The 21,152-nt window shown below is 41.3% G+C and overlaps 3 protein-coding genes across 6 annotated transcripts in view; 1 reads left to right on the top strand and 2 right to left on the bottom strand.

Annotated features, from left to right (window-relative positions):
* LOC109421508 (zinc finger protein 431) overlaps window positions 1-7,854 on the bottom strand; it is a 71,747-nt gene extending 63,893 nt beyond the window's left edge. Inside the window, exons 1-6 of one of the 4 annotated variants that reach the window (XM_062849639.1) lie at window positions 7,669-7,854; window positions 6,352-7,601; window positions 5,692-6,102; window positions 5,501-5,634; window positions 3,268-3,354; window positions 3,068-3,206 (exon numbers count right to left, since the gene is read on the bottom strand). In XM_062849639.1, coding sequence (XP_062705623.1) covers window positions 3,300-3,354; window positions 5,501-5,634; window positions 5,692-6,102; window positions 6,352-7,601; window positions 7,669-7,705 — 1,887 coding nt within the window. In that variant the 5' untranslated portion in view covers window positions 7,706-7,854 and the 3' untranslated portion in view covers window positions 3,068-3,206; window positions 3,268-3,299. Of the gene's footprint in view, window positions 1-1,971; window positions 3,207-3,267; window positions 5,252-5,500; window positions 5,635-5,691; window positions 6,103-6,351; window positions 7,602-7,668 lie in introns of those variants that run through there. The other 3 variants (XM_062849638.1, XM_062849637.1, XM_019696003.4) reach the window with 3 other exon arrangements.
* Window positions 7,855-7,963: 109 nt separating this feature from the next.
* Window positions 7,964-11,545, top strand: LOC109421507 (zinc finger protein 670). The gene is made up of 4 exons (XM_062849646.1): window positions 7,964-8,151; window positions 8,213-8,800; window positions 9,895-9,950; window positions 10,065-11,545. Exons 1-4 carry the CDS (start codon window positions 8,091-8,093, stop codon window positions 11,208-11,210), a joined length of 1,851 nt encoding a protein of 616 aa, XP_062705630.1. The 5' UTR covers window positions 7,964-8,090; the 3' UTR covers window positions 11,211-11,545.
* A 1,050-nt stretch (window positions 11,546-12,595) lies between these two features.
* LOC134287576 (zinc finger protein ZFP2-like) lies at window positions 12,596-21,068 on the bottom strand. The gene is made up of 6 exons (XM_062849634.1): window positions 20,730-21,068; window positions 19,927-19,990; window positions 18,882-19,864; window positions 13,013-13,852; window positions 12,833-12,951; window positions 12,596-12,769 (listed from the first exon to the last, which is right to left on the bottom strand). The coding sequence occupies exons 1-6, from the start codon at window positions 20,742-20,744 to the stop codon at window positions 12,721-12,723; spliced, it is 2,070 nt and encodes a 689-aa protein (XP_062705618.1). The 5' UTR covers window positions 20,745-21,068; the 3' UTR covers window positions 12,596-12,720.
* Between the last annotated feature and the right edge of the window lie 84 nt (window positions 21,069-21,152).

Raw genomic sequence — 21,152 nt, 5'->3', positions numbered from 1 at the left:
GCTAGATGCGAATATCAAAACGGGACATGTCATAAAAGTTGAACTTATTGGACGCAGTGGCTTAATTTCCCCAACAGGGAAGGAAAAAAATCTCATAAATGACTTCAATCAAGCGGAATGACTTTGTATCACTTTTGAGTTAACGTTATGAATATGTAGTCATCATTTTCGATGTACATATGTACATCCAAAAACAATAATGAAAATTAGGAATTTTTATGTCAATGTGTGAAAAAAATACCAATTCAAGAGCGTTCCATATCAAAAGCACCCGCATAACAGTTCCATCATGGATTTTTGTGTCACGTAACACAAAATTGAACAACGTTGTAGTGATTGTAATATTTTTCATAGTTATATATTCATGTGCAAAGCAATCTGTGAAAGTTTCCAGATGATCGAAATGTTTTTCCAATTTTAGCTATTTTTTTTTAAGTTTTTTATGGAAACAAGTTTTCAAACTTCAAATGCCGTTTTCTCAACTCCTACTTTTTACAAATGGGACTGTTATGCGAGTGGGGGCAGTTAGGACCACTCAAATCGTAAAGTTTTTTAAATTCCTAAAAAAAAAAGTTAAAGTGTTTACTAGGGAATCGCGCCACATGGGCGGTGGCTTCTATATTCGTCTGTTTTTCACTATAACTCAGTCAAATTTGAACCAATTGACACAACTTTTGGAATGTGGTGAGATAGGTATAGTATCTACCCGTGTACAACATTTCAAGTCAATTGGTTCAAAATTGACTGAGTTATAGTGGAAAACAGTCGAATATAGAAGCCACCGCCCAAGTGGCGCGATACCCTAGTAGCTCTTGTTTACTCAGTATGGATATGGAGCATATATGAATGCGGAACAAATCTTATATTTTGACGTTTTTCGTTGAGAAAATGTGAATTACTTAAAAGGTGACCCATCTTGCCCCGTACTTTTTTCATTGCACAAAATCGATCACTTTTTAAAACTGCTTATTTAACATCATATTTTGTATTTAATAAACTTTTTATCGACTTTTAGCATAGCTAACTAGTGTATTACAGAGTAGCGTACCAATACAAACCAATACGATTTGTATTTACAAAGTTATGGTGGTCCATCCTTAGCTGACCCATCTTGCACCGCCCCACCCTACCTCAAGAACTCATGAAGTAAGGTTTCGAGAGGTGTTATTCAGTCTGTACCGGATTAAGTACAGGATTGTTTACAAATGGATGCGCCTAAAATTTTCTGAGACTTTAATGGACCTATAGATTTACTGAAACTGAACTAAAGTAACATAATAGCAAATATTTGACCCTGAACCAATGTGTCACTACCATTGGAAACCTGCCCAACAGTTTTTATTTTTTTGGGCTAAAATTTATACTATTTTGGAATGCATCAAAAAAGACCACAGAAATACAAACATTTGCATTTGTTCAGACAGAGAAGCATCACTAGCTTAAGAATACACCAAGCTACTTCCCTTTCGTAATGAGGCTAATCTGTATTGAGTTCCTGGCCATTGCCTAGCGACACGCTTTCCCGTAAGCGATGCACTTGCCATTACTTCCTTCACGGCAAAGCCAAAGAGGATAATACATACTAAAACACCGCAATAGATCAAAGTAATTGTGTGGCAGTGAAAAAGATAATATTAGGGTGCGTAGAGATGTGATGTTACTGTCCTATAAAAGCAAATAAATTCGCGTTTCGCTTTAATCTTCTTCGGATCTTTTTAATTCTTCGGTAAAACAATCGAATAGCCTAAACCAGAGCTTCCCAAACTCGGTTTTCGGGGCGCCCCAACGTATCGCAAGCACGCTTCTTCTTTTCGTTTTAGCGAGCCTGCAAATGCCTGGTGTGCCGCGAAAACAGAGTTTAGGAAGCGAGGGCCTAAACGCATCCCAAATGTACCATGCTATTTAACAACTTTCCTTCTCTGTAGAAGTCTAGTCTAGTGCCTGAAGAAATGAAAGGTGATAACATATTACCTTGGTACAATACCGACATCCGTAGGGCCTCTCGTTGGTGTGGATCCGTTCGTGACGTTGCAGCCGGGCTTTGGTACCAAATTTCTTTGCGCAGAACGAGCACGTGAATCTACCTTCGTCCACGTTCTTGTGCATGCGCAGATGCATTTCCAGTGTTCTCCTGTGTTTCGTTTTGTAACCACACGTTTCACACGTGCATCCTTCGTTGGGATCGGACAGATGGAATTTCTTCAGGTGGTTATACATACAGTACCCCTTGTAGCACCGGTAGGGACACTCCGGACACTGCATGGAACCGGCGTGCATCCGGAAATGACGATTGACCATAATGACCGTCACAATAGGTTTCGTTTCCAAGCAAGTGCCTTTACATTTGCCGCAACTGTATGGAACCATGTCCTTGTGTTTAGGCAAATGCAATTCCAGATTCGTAACGTCGGAAAATACTTCCTGACAAATGTAGCACTTGTTTGGGTCGATATCAGACTCGTCGAATAGTATTTTATAGTTGAGAATTTTTCTAAACCTTGATTGTCCTGAATAGTTCAAATTCTTCTTTTTCTTCTTCGGAGGTATGTCTATTTCATCTTCATTTGAATCTATTTCCCAAGCATCGGAACCTTCTACCTCATCCGGTATGTCTTCTTTTCCATGTTTCACTTGTTTCACATTTTCGGCTCCTTCTACGGTTGCTTCATCCTGTTCTGTATCCAAAATAGCTTCTACTACATCCTCCGGTTTTGCATCTGGTTCAGCCTTTATCATTTCCTCCTTCCGGATTAATCGCTTACTTATGATGTCCTTATGTTGTCGCAAAAGTTCCTCCGACCTCGTCTCGGTCATCGCCAAAGTCCCTTTCTGGTAATCATTCAAGCATTCCCACAACTTGCTAACCTTGGACTTGGTCAAGTTCTTCAGCACCCGTTGACTTTCGGCAAATTCCTTCCGAATATTGTAAGCATAGTCCAGACGTACCACACACTGGATACACACTTTTTGCGGTAGGTTGTCTCGTGGGTTAACACAGATAACAGTGACCGCTTGGATCATATCCGGAACCGTAACATTATGCACCCGGGACATTAACGGGAACAGAGTGGGCCTTTCGCGTAAGCACAGTCGACAGTATTGGTTCACCCGCTCGGTATCAGTTGGAAAGTCACTTTCCAGCGCATTGGCTATGATTTCTATCTCCGGCAGGGGATAATCGACAGGGTCTTCCGGTTCTAGTTTGACTGTGAGACGGAAGATTTAAAAAATCGAAACGCATGTGAAATTCAAATGAAGTGAACTTACCGTACACAATTTCTCCCGCTAGCTCCTCCATATTACGATTGTGAAATTGCAAAACAAGGGGAACTACGCAACTGCATAAACAATTTTCTAAAATAGTTCGCAAAACTTAATGTTCCAACCGTTTTTAGTAAATAAATGTAACTATTCTACCAAACTTTGCGAAGCGAACACCTCCAATCAAAAACAAACAAGCTCGATCCAAGTCAGCCCTCAAACAAAATGCAACTTCAACGCCCAAGTCGACGCTCGCCTGACACAAAGCCGACGCCATGGCCACGTGCACGCTCGCGTTTCACAGTGGTCGGCGCATTCTTAATACGCGGCCATTTTACGAGCTGCTTTCATTCATGAAATTTGCAAACACTCACTTGAAGGCAGGAGCACTTTGTTTGCGAAGGGTCATCAGGAGTTTTGAAAAGTGTCGATGGGAGATCGGATCGGTAAATTGAGTGAAAAAGTTTGCTGATGCTGTGAAGGGTTGTGAGTGAAAATTTCGGTGAAAATCAAATAAATACATATACATAAACGAAAGGACGTAAATTTGAAGAAGAAATAAATACAAAATAGGCCAACTCGCTGGAAAAACAGTGCGCGTGGAAGCCACTGATTGACCTCGTGATAGAAACTGCGGGCGTGTCGAAACGCGAACCACGATAGAGTACGGACGTCGCGGAAAGCGGTCGCCCTGGAAGGCGAGGCCCCCCGGATAAAAAAAATACCATTCATTACATGGGAAATATTATTAACATATGACTGGCTTTATTGTTCACAATAAAACACATAGTAGATATATTGTTACTTTTTACAATAGAAATCAAGCCCATATAGTTCGTACAATAAGTGAACATTAGCTTTATTAGTGACTAATTGACACAGACAAACAGACATACTACTCAAATCGGAATCATCGCACGATTTAACGGTCATTTTGAAAATATAGTGTGGTTCGGACTGTGCTCGCATGTGTCATGGTGGCGCTGCTGTGCCTCAATTTTGCAGAGAAATGAACGCGACGCCGATCAATGTTTACATAAAATGACTCAATCATGAACCTTCATTCATGTTTTATGAATGGATGACGCCTCGGGGGAGTCGTCACCTGCAAAATTGTTACATCGAGCCGAGGGAAACAACACCTGCAAATGAGTGCTTCGGATTGAGCATTATAGAGGGTGCTAGTGAGATGCCAAACGATGTTTTTGAAGCAATTTTCTTCTAAGTAGTATGTCTGTTTGTCTGTGTCGATACTGCGGCAAGAAGTTCAGATATCGGGCAGATATGTCGAAGCACCTGAAAACTCATTCCAGTTCTAAAACTTTAACCAAGGAAGAAATTGATTTGGATGGCTCAGACAGAATGGATGAAAACACTGAAGAATACGACGAGGAAAATCTTATGGTGGAGTACCTAGATGAATAAGGTAAGCTATAGTTAGTTTTACTCGAAGTTTACTGATAAACGATTTAAACTTAGTTCGAGATTTGGTTAGGAATTTCTATTGTGATGACGTCCCTAATTTTAATTGAGATGATTTACTGGACTTCCAAGTTTAGATTCTAACTATCAGACGTTTAGAACTCGACTTGAATGAGGTGAATCGCCGTCCTTAAATGAAGAAACACCGAGTCATTCATTTCGAGGTTTTAATACTAATACATAACACTTTTGGACCTCGATGTACCAAAGAAAACCATTAAATTTTCCGGGTCCAGTCCAGTACCCAATAAATATACATTGCCTTTTGTGTAAATTATATTTAGCGTGTTACACCGATCTGACAGCTCTGACAGTAAGGCACAGACAAACAGACATACTACTTAGAAGAAAATTGCTTCAAAAACATCGTTTGGCATCTCACTAGCACCCTCTATAATGCTCAATCCGAAGCACTCATTTGCAGGTGTTGTTTCCCTCGGCTCGATGTAACAATTTTGCAGGTGACGACTCCCCCGAGGCGTCATCCATTCATAAAACATGAATGAAGGTTCATGATTGAGTCATTTTATGTAAACATTGATCGGCGTCGCTTTCATTTCTCTGCAAAATTGAGGCACAGCAGCGCCACCATGACACATGCGAGCACAGTCCGAACCACACTATATTTTCAAAATGACCGTTAAATCGTGCGATGATTCCGATTTGAGTAGTATGTCTGTTTGTCTGTGGTATCGACACCTTAAAAATTGGTAATGGTGTTATAATTTTGGTAAAATGATTGACATGTTGGACTTACTCGTAGCTCAGAACATCTGAATGTTTATTCATATGCTCCTTTAGATTACGCTCGCGGACGAAAGATAAATTGCAAATTTCACAGGCATACGTTCGGACACCGTTATGGTTGGCCATGTGCTCTGCGAAGCTAGTCTGTATAGAAGGAAAATAGAAGTATTCATGCTGATATTACAAATGTAGGTCGCTTACCCGATAACGAAAGCTCTTGCCACAAAGATCGCAGCAAAACTGCTTCGCATTCGTGTGAACAAACTCGTGCATATTCAACCGCTGCTTGGTCGGAAAGCGCAGCTCACAGTGAGGGCACTGAAATTTTAAGGTATGCAATGCTTTGTGCTGGTAATATTGCGAACGATTTGTTGCCTCGAATGTGCAGCCTTCATGGGTGCATTTTATAGACATTTCCATTTTCGTATATTTATCTTTGCTCGATGAGCCCTGGTGGCCCGTTTTCTCCAATTCCAACCGGTGAGATCCCGCTAGGTGCGAGTTTAATGCTGTCTTGGTAGGATTGCCCTTGCCACACAGCTCGCAGCGGTAGCCTTTCTCGCCGGTGTGCGATCGTTCGTGGGCCCGAAAGGTGGTCTCGTTGGTGAAACTCTGGAAATCGGGAAGTGAAATCATACAAAACAACACATTGAAATGATGATCCATTGATATCAAACGTGATTGAATTGCTCCAGAAAATAAAACAATGACATGCTAGGAGCAGGAATCCTTCCAAAATTCCTGCAGCAATGCATCTTGATATTTAACAACTCTACCTACTTTCTTAATATATGAAAGAAGTCTAGTCTAGTGTACGAAATTCATGCCTAAAAAAAATGAAAGATGATATGATAACGTTACCTTACTACAATACCGGCATCCGTAAGGCCTGTCGTTGGTGTGGATCCGTTCGTGACGTTGCAGCCGCGCATTAGTACCAAATTTCTTCGCACAGAACGAACACGTGAATCTGCCTTCGTCCAGGTGCTTGTGCATGCGCATGTGATTGTCCAGTGCTTTCCTGTTCTTCGTTCTGTGACCACACGTTTCGCACGTGCATCCTTCCTTGGGATCGTACTGGTGATATCGCTTCAGATGGTTGTACATGCCGTTTCCCTTGTAGCACCGGTATGGACATTCCGGACACTGCATGGAACCGGCGTGCATCCGGAAATGACGATTGGCCATAATGACCGTGGAAATAGGTGACGTTTCCATGCAAGTGCCTTTACATTTGTCGCAACTGTACGGAACTATGTCCTTGTGTTTAGGCAAATGCAATTCCAGATTTGTAACGTCGGAAAACACTTCCTGACAAATGTAACATTTGTTTAGGTCGACATCAGACTCGTCGATTAGCACTTCAAATTTGAGAATTTTTGTAAGCCTTGATTGGCCTGAATAGTTCATGTTCTTCTTTTTCTTCTTTGCAGGTACTTCATCTTCATTTGATTCTACTTCCCAAACATCGGAATTTTCCATCTCATCCGATATGGCCTCTTCTTCTTCTTCTTCTTCTTTCATTCGTTCCACAGTTTCGGTTCCTTCAAGTTCCACTTCTACGGTCACTTGATCATCCTCTGTATCTACACTCAACTCTAAAACATCCTCCGTGTTTTTATCTGATCCAACCTTTATTAGTTCCTCTTTCCGGGTCATTCGCTTGCTTATAATATCCTTATGTTGTCGCAACAGTTCCACCGACCTCGTCTCGGTATTCGCCAAAGTCCCTCTCTGGTAATCATTCAAACATTCCCACAACTTGCTCGTCCTGGACCTGGCCAAGTTTTGCAGCACCCGATGACTTTCGGCAAATTCCTTCCGAATATTGTAAGCATAGTCCAGACGTACCAAACACTGCATGCACACCTTCTTCGGTAGGTCGTCTCGCAGGTTCACGCAGATAGTAGTGACCGCTTGGATCATTTCCGGAACCGTAACATTCTGCACCCGGGACATCAGTGGAAAAAGAGTGGGCCATTCACGCAAGCACAGTCGACAGTATTGGTTCAGCCGCTCGGTATCGGTTGGAAGGTCACTATCCAGCGCATTGGCTACGACTTCCATTTCCGGCAGGGGATACTCGACAGGATCTTCCGGTTCCGGTTTGACTGTGAGAAGGTAAATTTGGAAACTTGAACATTTTCAGGACGTAAACTTCAAATGAAGCGAACTTACCATACAGAGTCTGTTCCTCCATTTCTAGCTCCTCCATATTGCCACAATATGCCGATTGTGAATTTGTAAAACAATTGGAACTGCACAATAATTACCTTGTCACGTCACAAAACAGTAATTTGTGAAATTTAATTACTGTTTTTTTCGTTTTAGTTATTCTATAAAACTCTTACAAAACTGGGAAGCGAACACAAAATCATCAAAGCAAAACAAACACTCTCGGTCCAGGTTAGCCCACGAAAGGACAACGCCGACGCACACTCAAAAGAGAGCTGTAAACAAACCTTGCGTCACGTTAGCCTCTTGGAGTGGGTGGTGTCAGTGATCTGAAATTTACTACAAGGGTCTGTAATTGATTTTGTTTTAGTGCAGACGAATTTTATCTTAAAACGGTTCAAAATCCTCCGAGTATCGCCCTCAAAATGCAAGGTTCTTCGGGGAAGGACCAAACACATTACTATGAAGATCATTACCAAGCAGACAGTGAGTATTAAGCTAATTAAAATTATTTCAAACTTCGTTAATCAATTCCCACCTCTTTCAGTGATGGCCTCCAGCGAACCCACCTATCCGGCAGCGGTCCTTGCCTCACGGAATCGCTTCTGCCGGTTGTGCCTGAAGCGATCGGAAAGCTTCCTGCTCCCGTTGGTGGCCAAGATGGAACACGTCACCGTGATGGAAATGCTGCTGATGGTGACGGGAGTGGAACTGGCAGCTAATGCCCTCTTTCCCACCAAGATCTGCTCCAACTGTATGACCAAGCTGGATTTTGCCTACAATGTGCGGCAGGAGTTTTTGAACTCCACGGAGCTGCTGTTGAAAATGGCCGTGGAGGAGAAGTTGGTCGAATACTATGCCCAGTTCGATCCGGTGGTCGGCAGCTATACGGATGAAGTACTGAAGCAGAGCCGGAATGTGCTGGAAAGTAGTACTACGACAACGATGAAAGATCAGGAAGTGGATCAGATGGTGGTCAAGGTCGTCAATGATACGGGTGGCATAAGGATGGAAGTTTTGTCCGAAGAGGTGGTGGAAGAAGGAAGCGAAGACCAGAAGATAGACGTGCTGGAGTTTGAAGAGTATGAATGTCTCGATGAGGAGTTAGACGGATCTACTATGCCAGAGGAATTAGAGCACCGCCACGGGAGTCCTCATCGCTATCCCTATTATACCACTCCTTTTCGGGTGCTATTTTAGGATAGCACCCCACCTTCCCACCAGTGGTTTCTATTTTGGGATTAGGGACTTCAAAAACATATTGATTTTCCACCGTGCGTTGCTAAAAGCGGTCCTTACTTTTTATTGGACGTAGTACAAATTAAAACAAATTAAATATGTCCAAACTTTTGATGAATCCTGCATAAAGTGACAAAGGCATAAAGGGTCACAGACAAGCACACGTAACACTTCTAACATTTCGTCACAAACAAGCAGACGTCTCCGGTCTCCCTCTAGTCATCTCTTATCGTTTTATTTTTTAAAGAATATTTAAACCAAATATTCTGTAGTTTGCAAATTGTTCGCAGACGGCGCTCACATAATTTTTGCTGCCGCTTGACGTTCGCTCACTACCGGCACCTACTGAGCGTTTTGTGAAATAGCGTGTTTGGCATTGGGGATTATGTTCACATGACGATGATTTTAATAGCAATTTCTTTCAAGTGTTACGTTTGCTATTCAAAATCATAGTCGCCGAAACATATTCACCCAATCTAGAAGGATTGAGTTTGGCCAATAGAGTGGCCAATCATAAACTAGGTGACAATTGTGAGCGCATGTAAAATTTGAACAAAAACGCTGCGAACGCCACAGATGGGCAATTGGCCAACTATTAAATTTTTAAATAAACGTGAATCGGTGTACGTGGGAATTATTAGTGCTGCGTCTGTTTGTTTGTGATAGGGTTCTGGAAAACATCTGGAAAACATCTAGTCAATATTCACCTCTTGCTCTATTTATCCACTGCTGTTCATTTTCCACACCACTACTCAGCTCACTTCACCGCAAAATGTAAATAAAGAAAGTGACGTCACACAAACCATCGGAATAGCAACTCAGTGCAAGATTTGAGTGGGTCCCCAAATGTGGAAACCCATCGCTAATCCCATGTCGCGTCCTTATTTTTCATTCCCGTTTAGATACCACCGGTGTGAACATGGGTCCCTATTCAGGGCCCGGAAATAGGGATAGGGACCCAGATAGGGACGCCCGTGGCGATGCTCTTAGCGACGGAATGTATTAGTACGGTCAATATAAAAAGTGAAGAATTAGACGACGCACAGGTGAGAATCCTTTTTTCACCCAAATCTTAAAATGATTGGTTCTTACACTCTGTTATCCTAAACTATAGCAGAAATCTCCGATCTGGTTTTCAACTAATCTTCTCTTTATTCCAGGATCCTAAAAATCCGACCGTGGCACAGTCAAGCAATCAAACGATAAAAGTTAAAAATGAGAAATTCGTCTATTCATGGAAAGAGTTAGCCAAACCAAAGCAGCGTAAGAAAAAAGTACGTCCTGAGAATCCGCTCAACGGTATCGATAGGAAAGCGACTGCCAACGCTGAGATGTTGGCGCAATTCCCTCAAACAACCTGCTACATCTGTGATACGGCGCATTCCAGCTTGGAGGAGCGAGACGAACATCTGAACGTTCACATCGGAATGGTGCCTCATCGGTGCGAGACCTGTAGCACCGAAGAGGAGCCAGTCGTGTCCAAGAGTGTGATTACGCTGAACCGACACCGGTTGATGCATCGCCTACCGTACAAGTGCCCAAAATGTTTCCGACGGTTCATTTCCAGCGGTAGTCAATACACGCATATTTGGAGCATGCACATGACCGGCTCGGAAGGACTGACTTGCGATTACTGTGGCAAGACGTTCAACCAGAAGCGTTCGTATCAGGCCCACGTGCGACGCCACCGGTACAAAGCCAACGGGAAGTATCGGTGTGACGTTTGCGGTGACACTTGCGGATCGAGTTTACTGCTGACACGCCACAAACGGAAGCACACCGGCGAGAGGAACTTCTCCTGCCCGTATTGTTCGAAGCGATTCAGCAGGGCTTGCAACCTCTTGACCCACAAGCGAATCCACACGAACGAACGCTGCCACCTCTGTGACGATTGTGGGCACGCCTTCCGGGATAGTGTAACGTTGCGGAAGCACCAGGAGCGATTCCACATGGCGCGAGAGCCCTCGGCGTTGAAACGGAATCCATTCATCATAACGCCGGATGGGCGTAAGATGTTCCAGTGCAAGAAGGAGGGATGCAGCTACGAGACGTTCAGCAGTACGTCGATATCACGCCACAAAGCGCGCCATTCGAAGCGATACGTGTGTGCCGATTGTGGCAAGCGGTTTGCCGAACCGAATCTAGTGCGAAGGCATCAAGCCGCGATGCATAATGCGGATAAAAAGAAACGAGGCAAAAATGATGGGAACGAATCCTTGCAGATTGAAGGAAATCAGGAAGGAGTAAAATGCACCGAAGTAGATGACGTGCCGACAAAGCAGAATGAGCCTGGTCAGGAAGTTTAAGTAGCGCTTTGCAAATAGGGTACTTACAGTAGACGTTCGATAACTGCAACATGTTTACGTTTCACTTAGCGAACGAAAATTCGATAACTGCAACGCCTGACAGTGTCAACAAACCATCAACTGACGTAAAATGAACGTGAACTTCATCCGACTGTTCATTTGGGCTAACATGGCGCACCATTTTGACGGATGGCGGTGCGATAACTGCAAAATTGTTGCACTTATCGGACTTGCAGTTAAAAAGCATTGCAGTTAAACCGTTTGCACCGACCGAACGTCTACTGTATATCTAAGAATATGAAAATTAAAATCCTATTCAAATTAAAAAAAACCTACACTTTTGCTTGGCATTTTCTTTTATGAATTTCTTCTAAAATTCTTGCATGAATACTTTCAGAAATTCGTCCAGGAATTCCTTGTGGCATTCTACTACCTAGATATTTATTCAAATATTTCTCCAGCGATTCTTTCACAAAGTCGTTTAAAGATTGTTTCAAAAAATCTTCCGGGGGCTTTCCAGAAAGTCTTCTGAAAATTAATTACGAATTTTCTCCAAAATTCCACGATTTATCCCGACGTTTCCATTCTGTTTCGAGTTTTCTTCAAAGACTTCAACGACAAAACAATCGTTTGGATTCCCCAAGACTGCAGCGCCGATAAAAGTAGGTGGCTAAAATTAGAAATTCTCTACATAGAGATGAGCGAAAGTTACATACGTCGATTTGGCAACGCTGTTTGTTTTGTTTACAACAGCTGCCAACACTTGCCACAAAGCTAGATGTTCAAACTTTGTGCGTGACTTAGTTGTGGTTCAAGTTGTTTTGTTTACATTTTCTAATTATGGTAGATTTTTTTTTTCAAAATTTGGTTGAAAAAGCGGAGCAATCGAAGAAATCTGAAATTTATTGCAAAAGTGTTACGCTAATCATATCGGCAGAAGTTGAGCAAGAAGCAGCAATGGAAGTTTTTTCGACAAGTGCAGCAACAAAAGTGTCGTCATAAGCATGAGCTTTTGAAAGCAGAATTATTATTTTTTTTATCTTTTTACTTAACATATATATGCCGCAAATTTCTCGATATTAAAAATAAATAATTTTAATTTATTTAGTTCCGATTGCAATACCGTTCAAACGACGCCTTCCTACGAACGATAAGCATGTTCATTTGGCTCACACTTTGACAGTTCTCTCTGCACGATTGGCTCATAATGGCCGCCTCCGCAGATCTCTATAATGTAGGATTACTAGCTAAAATCACATATATCAGTCGAACTCTCTCGATTTCCTTCAGGGATTACTTCAGGAATGCCTCCAAGATTTCCAACACAAACTCCCTCGGGAATTCTTTGGCGGATTGTTTCAAAAACTTAGAAGATTCTTTAGGTTATTTTCGCTGAAACCAGGATGCCATTTACAGTCTGGGATTTCAAAATTTTCTTGCTTATTGGCTAGAAAAAGGAAACTACGCATTTTACTCAGATTGGCAGGGAAAACATCATTGGAAAACAGCATCAATCGCTTTTAGACCTGACAAATTCCATTTGGTCAGCATTCTGACACCTGAAAGAAGCGAACATTAATGGAGATCATCATTATGTGAAATCTTTGAAATGCAACACTTACTGAACGTTTTTGGTAAGGTGATTTTGGAGCTGCACTTTCTGAACGTAAGCAGTTCCGCACGTTTTACACATAAACGGTCGAATATCGTTATGTATTTTCACGTGGTTGTTAAGAGCGGACTGAAATGTATAAACTTACTTATTATCTTCAAATCATACTAATCTCTCTAGGTAGGCCAACCTTTGTTCGAAAACTCTTCGCACACTGCTTGCACTGGAAGTCCTTGATGCCCAAGTGAATCAGCTCGTGTGTGGCCAGTGCACTTTTGCAAGGGAATCGTTTCGTGCAGAACGAACAAACGTGCCTCATTTCGTGTCTAGCCGTGTGATAGTCCATAGTACTCCGCTTGGGGGTGGTGAAATCGCACCCTTCGAGTTCGCATTTGTAAACCATTGCCGTATGGGAAGCTTCGATGTGAGCTCGGAGTGACTTCAGCCATCCAAAGGTTTTGTCGCACGTTTGGCATGAGTAAGGTCTCTCACCAGTATGGGTTCTCTCGTGGCGTTCTAGAATGCCTTTCGTTTTCAAAGTCTTTGGGCAATACCGGCACTGGTATGGATGCTCGTTAGTGTGATTTCGTTCGTGATGAATCAGATCCCATTTGGTGCAGAACCTAGCGCCGCAGAACGCACACGTGAAACGTCCGTTTTCCCTGTCCTTGTGGTTACGCATGTGTTTCGTGAAATTACTTTTCGTGAATTGTTTTCCACATATTTGACATGTGTATTTCATACTATGGTCCTTTTTGGTATGCTTTTCATTGATGTGTGCGGTAAGAAGTTCGCTCGTGCTGGTCCAGAATGGGCATTGAGGGCACTTCATATTATGGGCGTGCAGTTGCAAATGTCGATGAAGCTGATTCATTGAAATGAACATTTCCGTAGAATCACTTTCTTTCGAACACTTGACACACTTGTAAGGCAGCATATCTAGATGCGTTGAGAGATGAGTGTCACGGCTTTCACAATCGTTAAAAACTTGCTCGCAGATGTAACATTTAAATTGGTTGACAAGTTGGATCTGAAAATTGAAATCAAGACAAGAGAATAATAATTTAGTGCGGACAAGTAGATGTATAACCCTCGAATTAATATTTCCCATCATATACCGGTTTTACAATCAATTCGAGCATTTATTATTTAACCTTCCTAAGGCTGCGGCCAGAAAGGACGCGTCGCGCGACGCGACGAGGTGCAGCGCGTTTTTGACGCGGCTTCCAACGCGGCTTGATAGCCACAGTGAACGCGGTGCAACGCGTCTATTCGTAAAGCAAACTTAAAAGTTTTCATAATTTCCGCCACCTTTGCACATGAATACTGACCATAACTATTTTATTTATTAATTATTTTATTAAACTCACCATAATTATTTTATCTTTCAAATTACAACACACGGTGAGAAGTTTTGATAAGATTTTTTGTATATTGGATCACTTCACACCATCAATGTATAATTTCCAACTCAGGTTGCAGAGATAGTTTGTGACAGGTTCGCCTTGACAACCAGTAGCACACAATCAGAGTGAGCTGTCTCCTCTCTATCGGTTTAAAAGCCATAACATTTCAACAATTTTCTAGAGTTATCTGATGAAAGATTTCCAGGAGATATGTGATTATTGTGCTCAACCTAAAATTAAAAATGAACCATTTATCTAAATTTACCTTCAACTGCTATTTATTTCAGATGATTCAGAAGAGGTATACATTTGGGATAATGGTGATTTCCTAACCTCAAATGTACCCGCTCTACAGGTACAAATTTTGAAATTTTATGAACAAGTGAGCTTGCAGTCAGAGCTACCACAGGGTTGTATACGTAAAAAATGGCACCCCTTCGTTTATTTTTAAACAGCAATGCAATGAAACAAGATGGTAACTCAAAAAAAGTATATTTTTATTTTGAAACTATTTTTTAAGCTTACAGCCCTAGTAGAATACTTTGAGATAGTAAAATAATCGAGAGGGTGCCAACCGTTTTTGTGCATGAAACATGGGTAGGGGTAATGTGAAAGCTCTGCTTGTAATGGATGTAGAATGACAGAGATTTCGATTATTTCCGTTAAGTCTTTAGTCATAAATTTAAAGGAATTACTTATTTTGATTCGCAAAATAGGTGAAAAGTGAGGTTACGAGACGCCACCGGATAATAAACATGTGATATTATTCATGTTAATATATTTTACAATCACATTTGAATACATTTGAAAAACAATTTCGTAAAATTAGCGCCATGATTTTGTAAAAACGGACGAAATCCACACAAAAATACAAAATTATCCGCGCGAACCGCATGACTTCCGCATCAAAAACAGTGCATGCACTGTTTTGTCGTGCGTCGCGCGGCTAAACGCTTTCCGCTTCGCATCGTTTTGCGGGTACTCTGGCATGTTATGATTGTTTTCCCTGTATTCTAATGAACGGAGTTCTGCCGCGCGTCGACGCGCGACCTGTCAAATGCCGCATTGCACCGCGCCGCGCCGCGTGACGCGTCCACTCTGGCTGGCACCTAATGCATCATGTTGGGAACAGCTCGCTCACTGAACTACAAATCAACCCAAATTTAAGTTGTTTTGACGCAATCCCGGTCTTCCGTGGAATAACTCAAATTTGCGCTAAACAGAGAAAGTGGTGAGTGAGTAGTTCTCGTTTGAGAGCGGCAAAAAAATTAACCCAGTGGTAAGTTATTTTCACCCAACGGAGGCTTCAAATGACGCAAATATGGGTTAATTGAAGAAAACCCAAATTTGGCTTCTTCCACGGAAGAGCAGCGGATGCGTCGGTGCTTCTCTCTTTGTTTTCGACAACATTGCGGTGGAGCGAGGGAGTAAACAACCCAACTTTGAGTTAAAACTTTAAGCAGTTTAGCCAAATTTGAGTTTTTAAAACTTATTCTTTGGGTTATAATATTTTTCCGTGCTGACTTGGTGCACAAGGAGGGTTAAACGGTGTCCACTGGGTCTAATGGTCATCGACCCTTCTTTGTCACACAGATTGTACTCTCGAGCTACGAATACTGCTACATAATTGACTGACGGTCAAACTACGAACTGAAGTAACCGGCCGAACCGGCCATCAGGACCTGAGACATCGGGTCTGCAGGTAAAGTGGGAAACGTTATAAAGAACTCCATGGACGGGGTTTTCTATTACGAATGAAACACGACGTTGCTTGTGTCATGGCAGAAATAAAACTGTTTATTCGTGTTCCTTATAATACATGTTATACCGCCTGCAGTAGATGATTTGTTCTCTGCTGAGAGAATCTCTATATGAGAGTTTACCGTAGGATGGGTATTGCCTATCTTGACATAACAACTCCTTCACCCTTAGAACGAGGTTTATATTTATCTTGTATTTTTACAATTTATTTGTTAGTTAAATACACACATCTGAGTTTTTTTTATTTATCGGAAATATTGAAATATCTGAATCGAGTAATTTCAATAACTTTTCTTTCTTCTGATATCACCTAAATGTGAGGTGCAAATAATACTTTTTAACTAAATGATCGGAAAAACTGAAACATGCAATTCGATAGCATATTGTTAACCTCCAGCTATAAAAATCATTACAATCCGTTGGATCTCTCCCTCATTCTTTCAAACAAATACTTTTTCAATGACTCTGTATCTAAACCTGTACTGTAGTAACCGTTTTTGCTTTGAACGTTCATTCAAATTAACAACTCCTATACATCAAAACGTTCCTCTGCACACACTCTCACAAAGTTTACGAATTATGTTTCATCGGGGATTACCCTTCGTTAAAGTTTGATTTTAAAACTAAATACACAAACGAAATTAAAAGTACCTTATAAAACCACAAAAAGAAATCACAAAAAATAGGTATAGACTTCTTCACATCAAAATGCAATAAACTAAACATAAATAAGATAAAACACCGGGTCGATTCACATTTTACAAAAATAGTCATTCACTAGCAACAATCACCGCAACGGTTCAGGATTTACAGTAGCAGTCAAATTACACATCTTAATATTAATTCTACTGCTTACAAAAACAAACGTATAGATGAAAAAACCGATGCTGATGATATTCGCCGCTCTGTCGTGAACTCCAACTTAGGTTTCCGATCCGCATTGCAACGTCTACTGCCACCCAAAACGTCCAAAACACCTTGCAGCACAGGCAACAAATGCCATCGGGGCAAGATGAAGCTCTTCTTTTGTGTAGCCAGTAACAATCCATGAAACCGATGCATGCATGCAAGGTCGATGTAGTTCGCTCATAGTGTGATACAGGTACTACGATAGAGCCAAAAGCGTCGAATGGAGCCGCATTGTCCTCGTAACAAAATGGCAATAGTTGATTGTGCTTGGATGATCTCTTTTTGCCCGCCACTGCAATGCACACAATGCGGGAAACGGAGAAAAAAAACCAGCCATAGATAAAGTTTGCACCGCGGAACAAATTTAACACAATTTTCCGTCTAACGTGAAACAAAATGAACATAAACCTCTGCTGGTACAGGGTCACAAAATTTGCCTTCTACGCAAACCACACAAAGAAAAAAAATCATGCCAAAATGCATTTGCACGGGGTCATGAAAATAGTTGCACGCACGATATAAAACTTTTTTTTTATAGATTTTTATGCACTTTCATCCTTGTCGCCAACTGAAGTAACCGGCCATCAGGACCTGAGACATCGGGTCTGTAGGTAAAGTGGGAAACGTTATAAAGAACTCCATGGACGGGGTTTTCTATTACGAATGAAACACGACGTTGCTTGTGTCATGGCAGAAACAAAACTGTTTATTCGTGTTCCTTATAATACATGTTATACCGCATGCAGTAGATGATTTGTTCTCTGCTGAGAGAATCTCTCTATGAGAGTTTACCGTAGGATGGGTATTGCCTATCTTGACATAACACGAACTTTATCTGAATCGGAACGATATGCGGAGATTTCATGCAAATGTCAATGACGCGCGTAACAAGACTGCGCCAGTATAACAATGATGGCGTCAAAGTCATTATCTATAGAGAGAATATTCGGTATAATCCTAAAATTGCTCCAGCAGATAATCTCTGAGGGGCCATTCATAAAACACGTAGACTTTTGGGGGGGGGGGGTCTGACTAAAGTCTACGCTCCATACAAATTTCAAAATTTGTGTATGGGCGAAAGTCTACGAGGGGGGAGGGAGGGGTTTGAGATGGCCAAATTTTGGTCTACGTGGTTTATGAACAGTCCCTGACCAGCCTTAGATCATAAAACGTCTTGACATTGAAGTTGTCATTTCGGAACAGGCTTCCCGTGAGGTCATGGCTGGTCAAAAACACTTTCAGATATCCTAGTCCCAGCAATATAAATATCAATATTGCATAAAGACATATTCCCGGAGATCCGGATTATCCGTGTAGCATCATTTCATCTCCGCTACAATCAATGTCGCATCTCTCTTGCTACATCTTTGACACAACAATACGATGTGCTCAAATGAGTACACGACACTTTAACGACCCGAACAAGGGAAGTATTCAGTTGAATACCAATTGAATTCAAAACCTTTTCAACTACATATTCAAACTTTTGAACTCATGGCATGCATTGTATAATGAAGACAGGGTGACATTGTGTATTATCGGCAGGTTTGTTCTCTTCGTCATGGGGGGTTTTTGTCAGCCAAATTGCCTGAAAGGCCATATGATTCACATTGGTTGGGAAGGATTTGACTCAAATCATTTGAGGCAAACTCTGAGTTCAATAGGTTTCAAAAAAAACCCCTAAGACGAAGAGCACAAAACGGCCGAGAATAGGTAATGTCCCCTATATAAGCGACATTGATTATTGTAATAAAGTTAGTTTTTAGCTTAATGTAGTATTAAAACACGCTGTTTCACTTCGCATTATCAAAAAGTCGTTCTATATCCGGTACCAAAGGTGATTCGGCCCAACCGAATAGTCGATAGATAATGAGCTTCTGAGTTAAATCAACTAAACATTGAACATAAGATTAACATTAACATTAACTTTGGACATAAGATTAAAGTCTTATATACAATCTTATCACGTGGACAGCCACTTACCTTTCCTTCATTTATTGATCCCTGCTCTGGAAGCATCTTATTCGTTTCAGACGTGGAATCCAGCCCTTGTTTATCATAAACAGATTGACCCTTGATTTCGTCCGCTTCTTGGCATGGAACGGCGCTTTCGACCTGTTCACCGGTCTTGTTCCTAGCTGATCGTCCGTGAATATTTATCATGTGGCCTTGCAGCGCATGATTGGTCCGGAAGTCCCTACAGCAGACATTACAGCGGAAACCCTTTTCTCCGGTATGTATCCGCTCGTGACTCTCGATGTTTTGCTTCGTCTTGAACACTTTGGGACAGTATTTGCACTGGAATGGGCGCTCGCCAGTGTGGCATCTTTCATGACAGACCAGATTCACTTTGGATTTCAACTTTTTGTTGCAAAACGAACAAATGAATCGTCTTTCCTTCCTCTTCTTATGGTACAGCTGATGCTTTTCGTAATAGACTTTACTCTTGGAAATTTTCCCACAAATCTTGCAGCTGTAGTCGAACTGAGGGTTTTCATTGTTGTGATTGTGATAGTCTCGAACGTGTCTCTGAACGTTCTGAACCCACTTGGGACATTTAGGGCATTTAAAATTCGTGGCATGCAACCGAAAGTGCCGATGAAGCGGACCCAGCGAAGTGAGTTTCATCGGATGGGCACTTTCGCTCGTACATTCCTCACAAACGTACGGAATCATATCGGTGTGCACCGGAAGATGAATCTCCAGGCTTGCCTCGTCCTTGAAGTTGTGCTTGCAGATGTAGCATCTCGTTGGGTTGAAATTCAGTCGCTTTATAATGGGATTTTCTGGTTTGGTTTGAACTACGATCTCGTCTGGCGCGGGCAGTTCATCCGACTCCAGAATAAGTTCCGGCTCTTGTTTAATATGACCCAATGATGGAGATGGAGTCTCTTTCAGTCTTAGATCGTCGCTTAGATCTGATTCAGATTGATAGTCCTGATACTCAATTTTTATTTCATGTTCCACTGGGAAATAAATACATGATAAATAATGCTTTTTATGTTTTACAAACATAAAAATAACTTACCTTGCTCCTTGAACTCTTCCTTTATTTCATTTTTTTGGAAATCCATCGCTGAAGTTTTACTGCCCTATTATTCAATAACAAATATATTTCCAAAACTAATTCATAGTCAATACCTTGGTCAATACCCTTTATACTGAATAAAGTGCCAGTCCTCGACTATCAATAACATAACAACAACAACAGTATTTGGTCGGTGTGAAGCCGGAGGGAAACAAGTAGCTTTGCAAATCTCAGGCCCCTGACACGGCCTATATCAATGCATTGGAATCATGGTAGACAGGATGTCCTGGGCGCTAATAACGCAAATCTTACCATTCCTCAAAATATGTATCACTCTAAAGTGAGTGTAGGAAAAGAGATCATCACAATACGAAGCTTAAAATCGAGCGCTTTCCAAGATTTTTTGTTTGTAGTTGGTAGGTACACTTTGATTGAACTTAAGGACAAGGTATTTGGAATACATTTCTTAATTTTTCTAGAGCACCGTTTTTTTAGAATCGTTTAACGAATTTGGCTGAAAATATCAATTAGGTACTGATTGTGTTTTGTTCAAAATTAATTCAATTAAAGAAACCAACCTCTCAAGAATATAGGATATCATTAAGGACAAGGTATGTGAAGTACTGTAGTTCAAAAAAACGGTGCTCTAGAATTTTTTAGCTGTGTACTCCACATACACATACCTTGTTCTTAATGATTGATGATTGATATTCTTGAGAGGTTGGTTTTCTTTAATTGAACCGATTTCGCACAAAACACAATCAGTATTAATTGATAATTGTAATGTAATTATTTAATCGAACAGTATGGTGTTTCATGGTTGTAATTGAACAGCAGTATTCCAGGTTCAGATTTTTCCACTTGAATTACACTTTTCCCTTCCGCTTTTTTCCTGTTCGTGATCAAAACTTCCAAACAAAAATGCATATCCACTCTGATTATGCACACGTTTATTAATTTGAACATATCGGATGGATGTGACACCTAACCCACGTAACTAATGTGATTCTTAATCAAATACCTTAAAAACCCATTTTGTTCAATTATCACTTGTTTCACTCTGACTAAAAGCCGGCCAAAAACAGTGAATAAAGAACTGCCAGAAACAAAATAAAATTCATCCGCGAGTGACAGCATGCCGTTTCCCGACAACAATTCCACCAAACATAATAGTCCTGTTCAACGACGTAGGTTGAACTTGCTCGAAGTTGCTGCATCCTACTCTT

The sequence above is a fragment of the Aedes albopictus genome, chromosome 2, assembly GCF_035046485.1.
Source record: "Aedes albopictus strain Foshan chromosome 2, AalbF5, whole genome shotgun sequence".
Classification (NCBI taxonomy): Eukaryota; Metazoa; Arthropoda; class Insecta; order Diptera; family Culicidae; genus Aedes; species Aedes albopictus.
This window is presented reverse-complemented; position numbering and strand designations above follow the sequence as displayed.

Coding starts and splice junctions, on each gene's coding strand:
- LOC134287576 (XM_062849634.1), bottom strand. Junction 19,865..19,926: donor GGAAGAGTTCAAGGAGCAAG/GTAAGTTATTTT, acceptor TTTATTTCCCAG/TGGAACATGAAATAAAAATT. Junction 12,952..13,012: donor CGAAGAGTTTTCGAACAAAG/GTTGGCCTACCT, acceptor TATACATTTCAG/TCCGCTCTTAACAACCACGT.
- LOC109421507 (XM_062849646.1), top strand. CDS start 8,091: ATGCAAGGTTCTTCGGGGAAGGACCAAACACATTACTATGAAGATCAT. Junction 8,801..9,894: donor TACTATGCCAGAGGAATTAG/AGCACCGCCACG, acceptor CGATGCTCTTAG/CGACGGAATGTATTAGTACG. Junction 9,951..10,064: donor AAGAATTAGACGACGCACAG/GTGAGAATCCTT, acceptor TCTTTATTCCAG/GATCCTAAAAATCCGACCGT.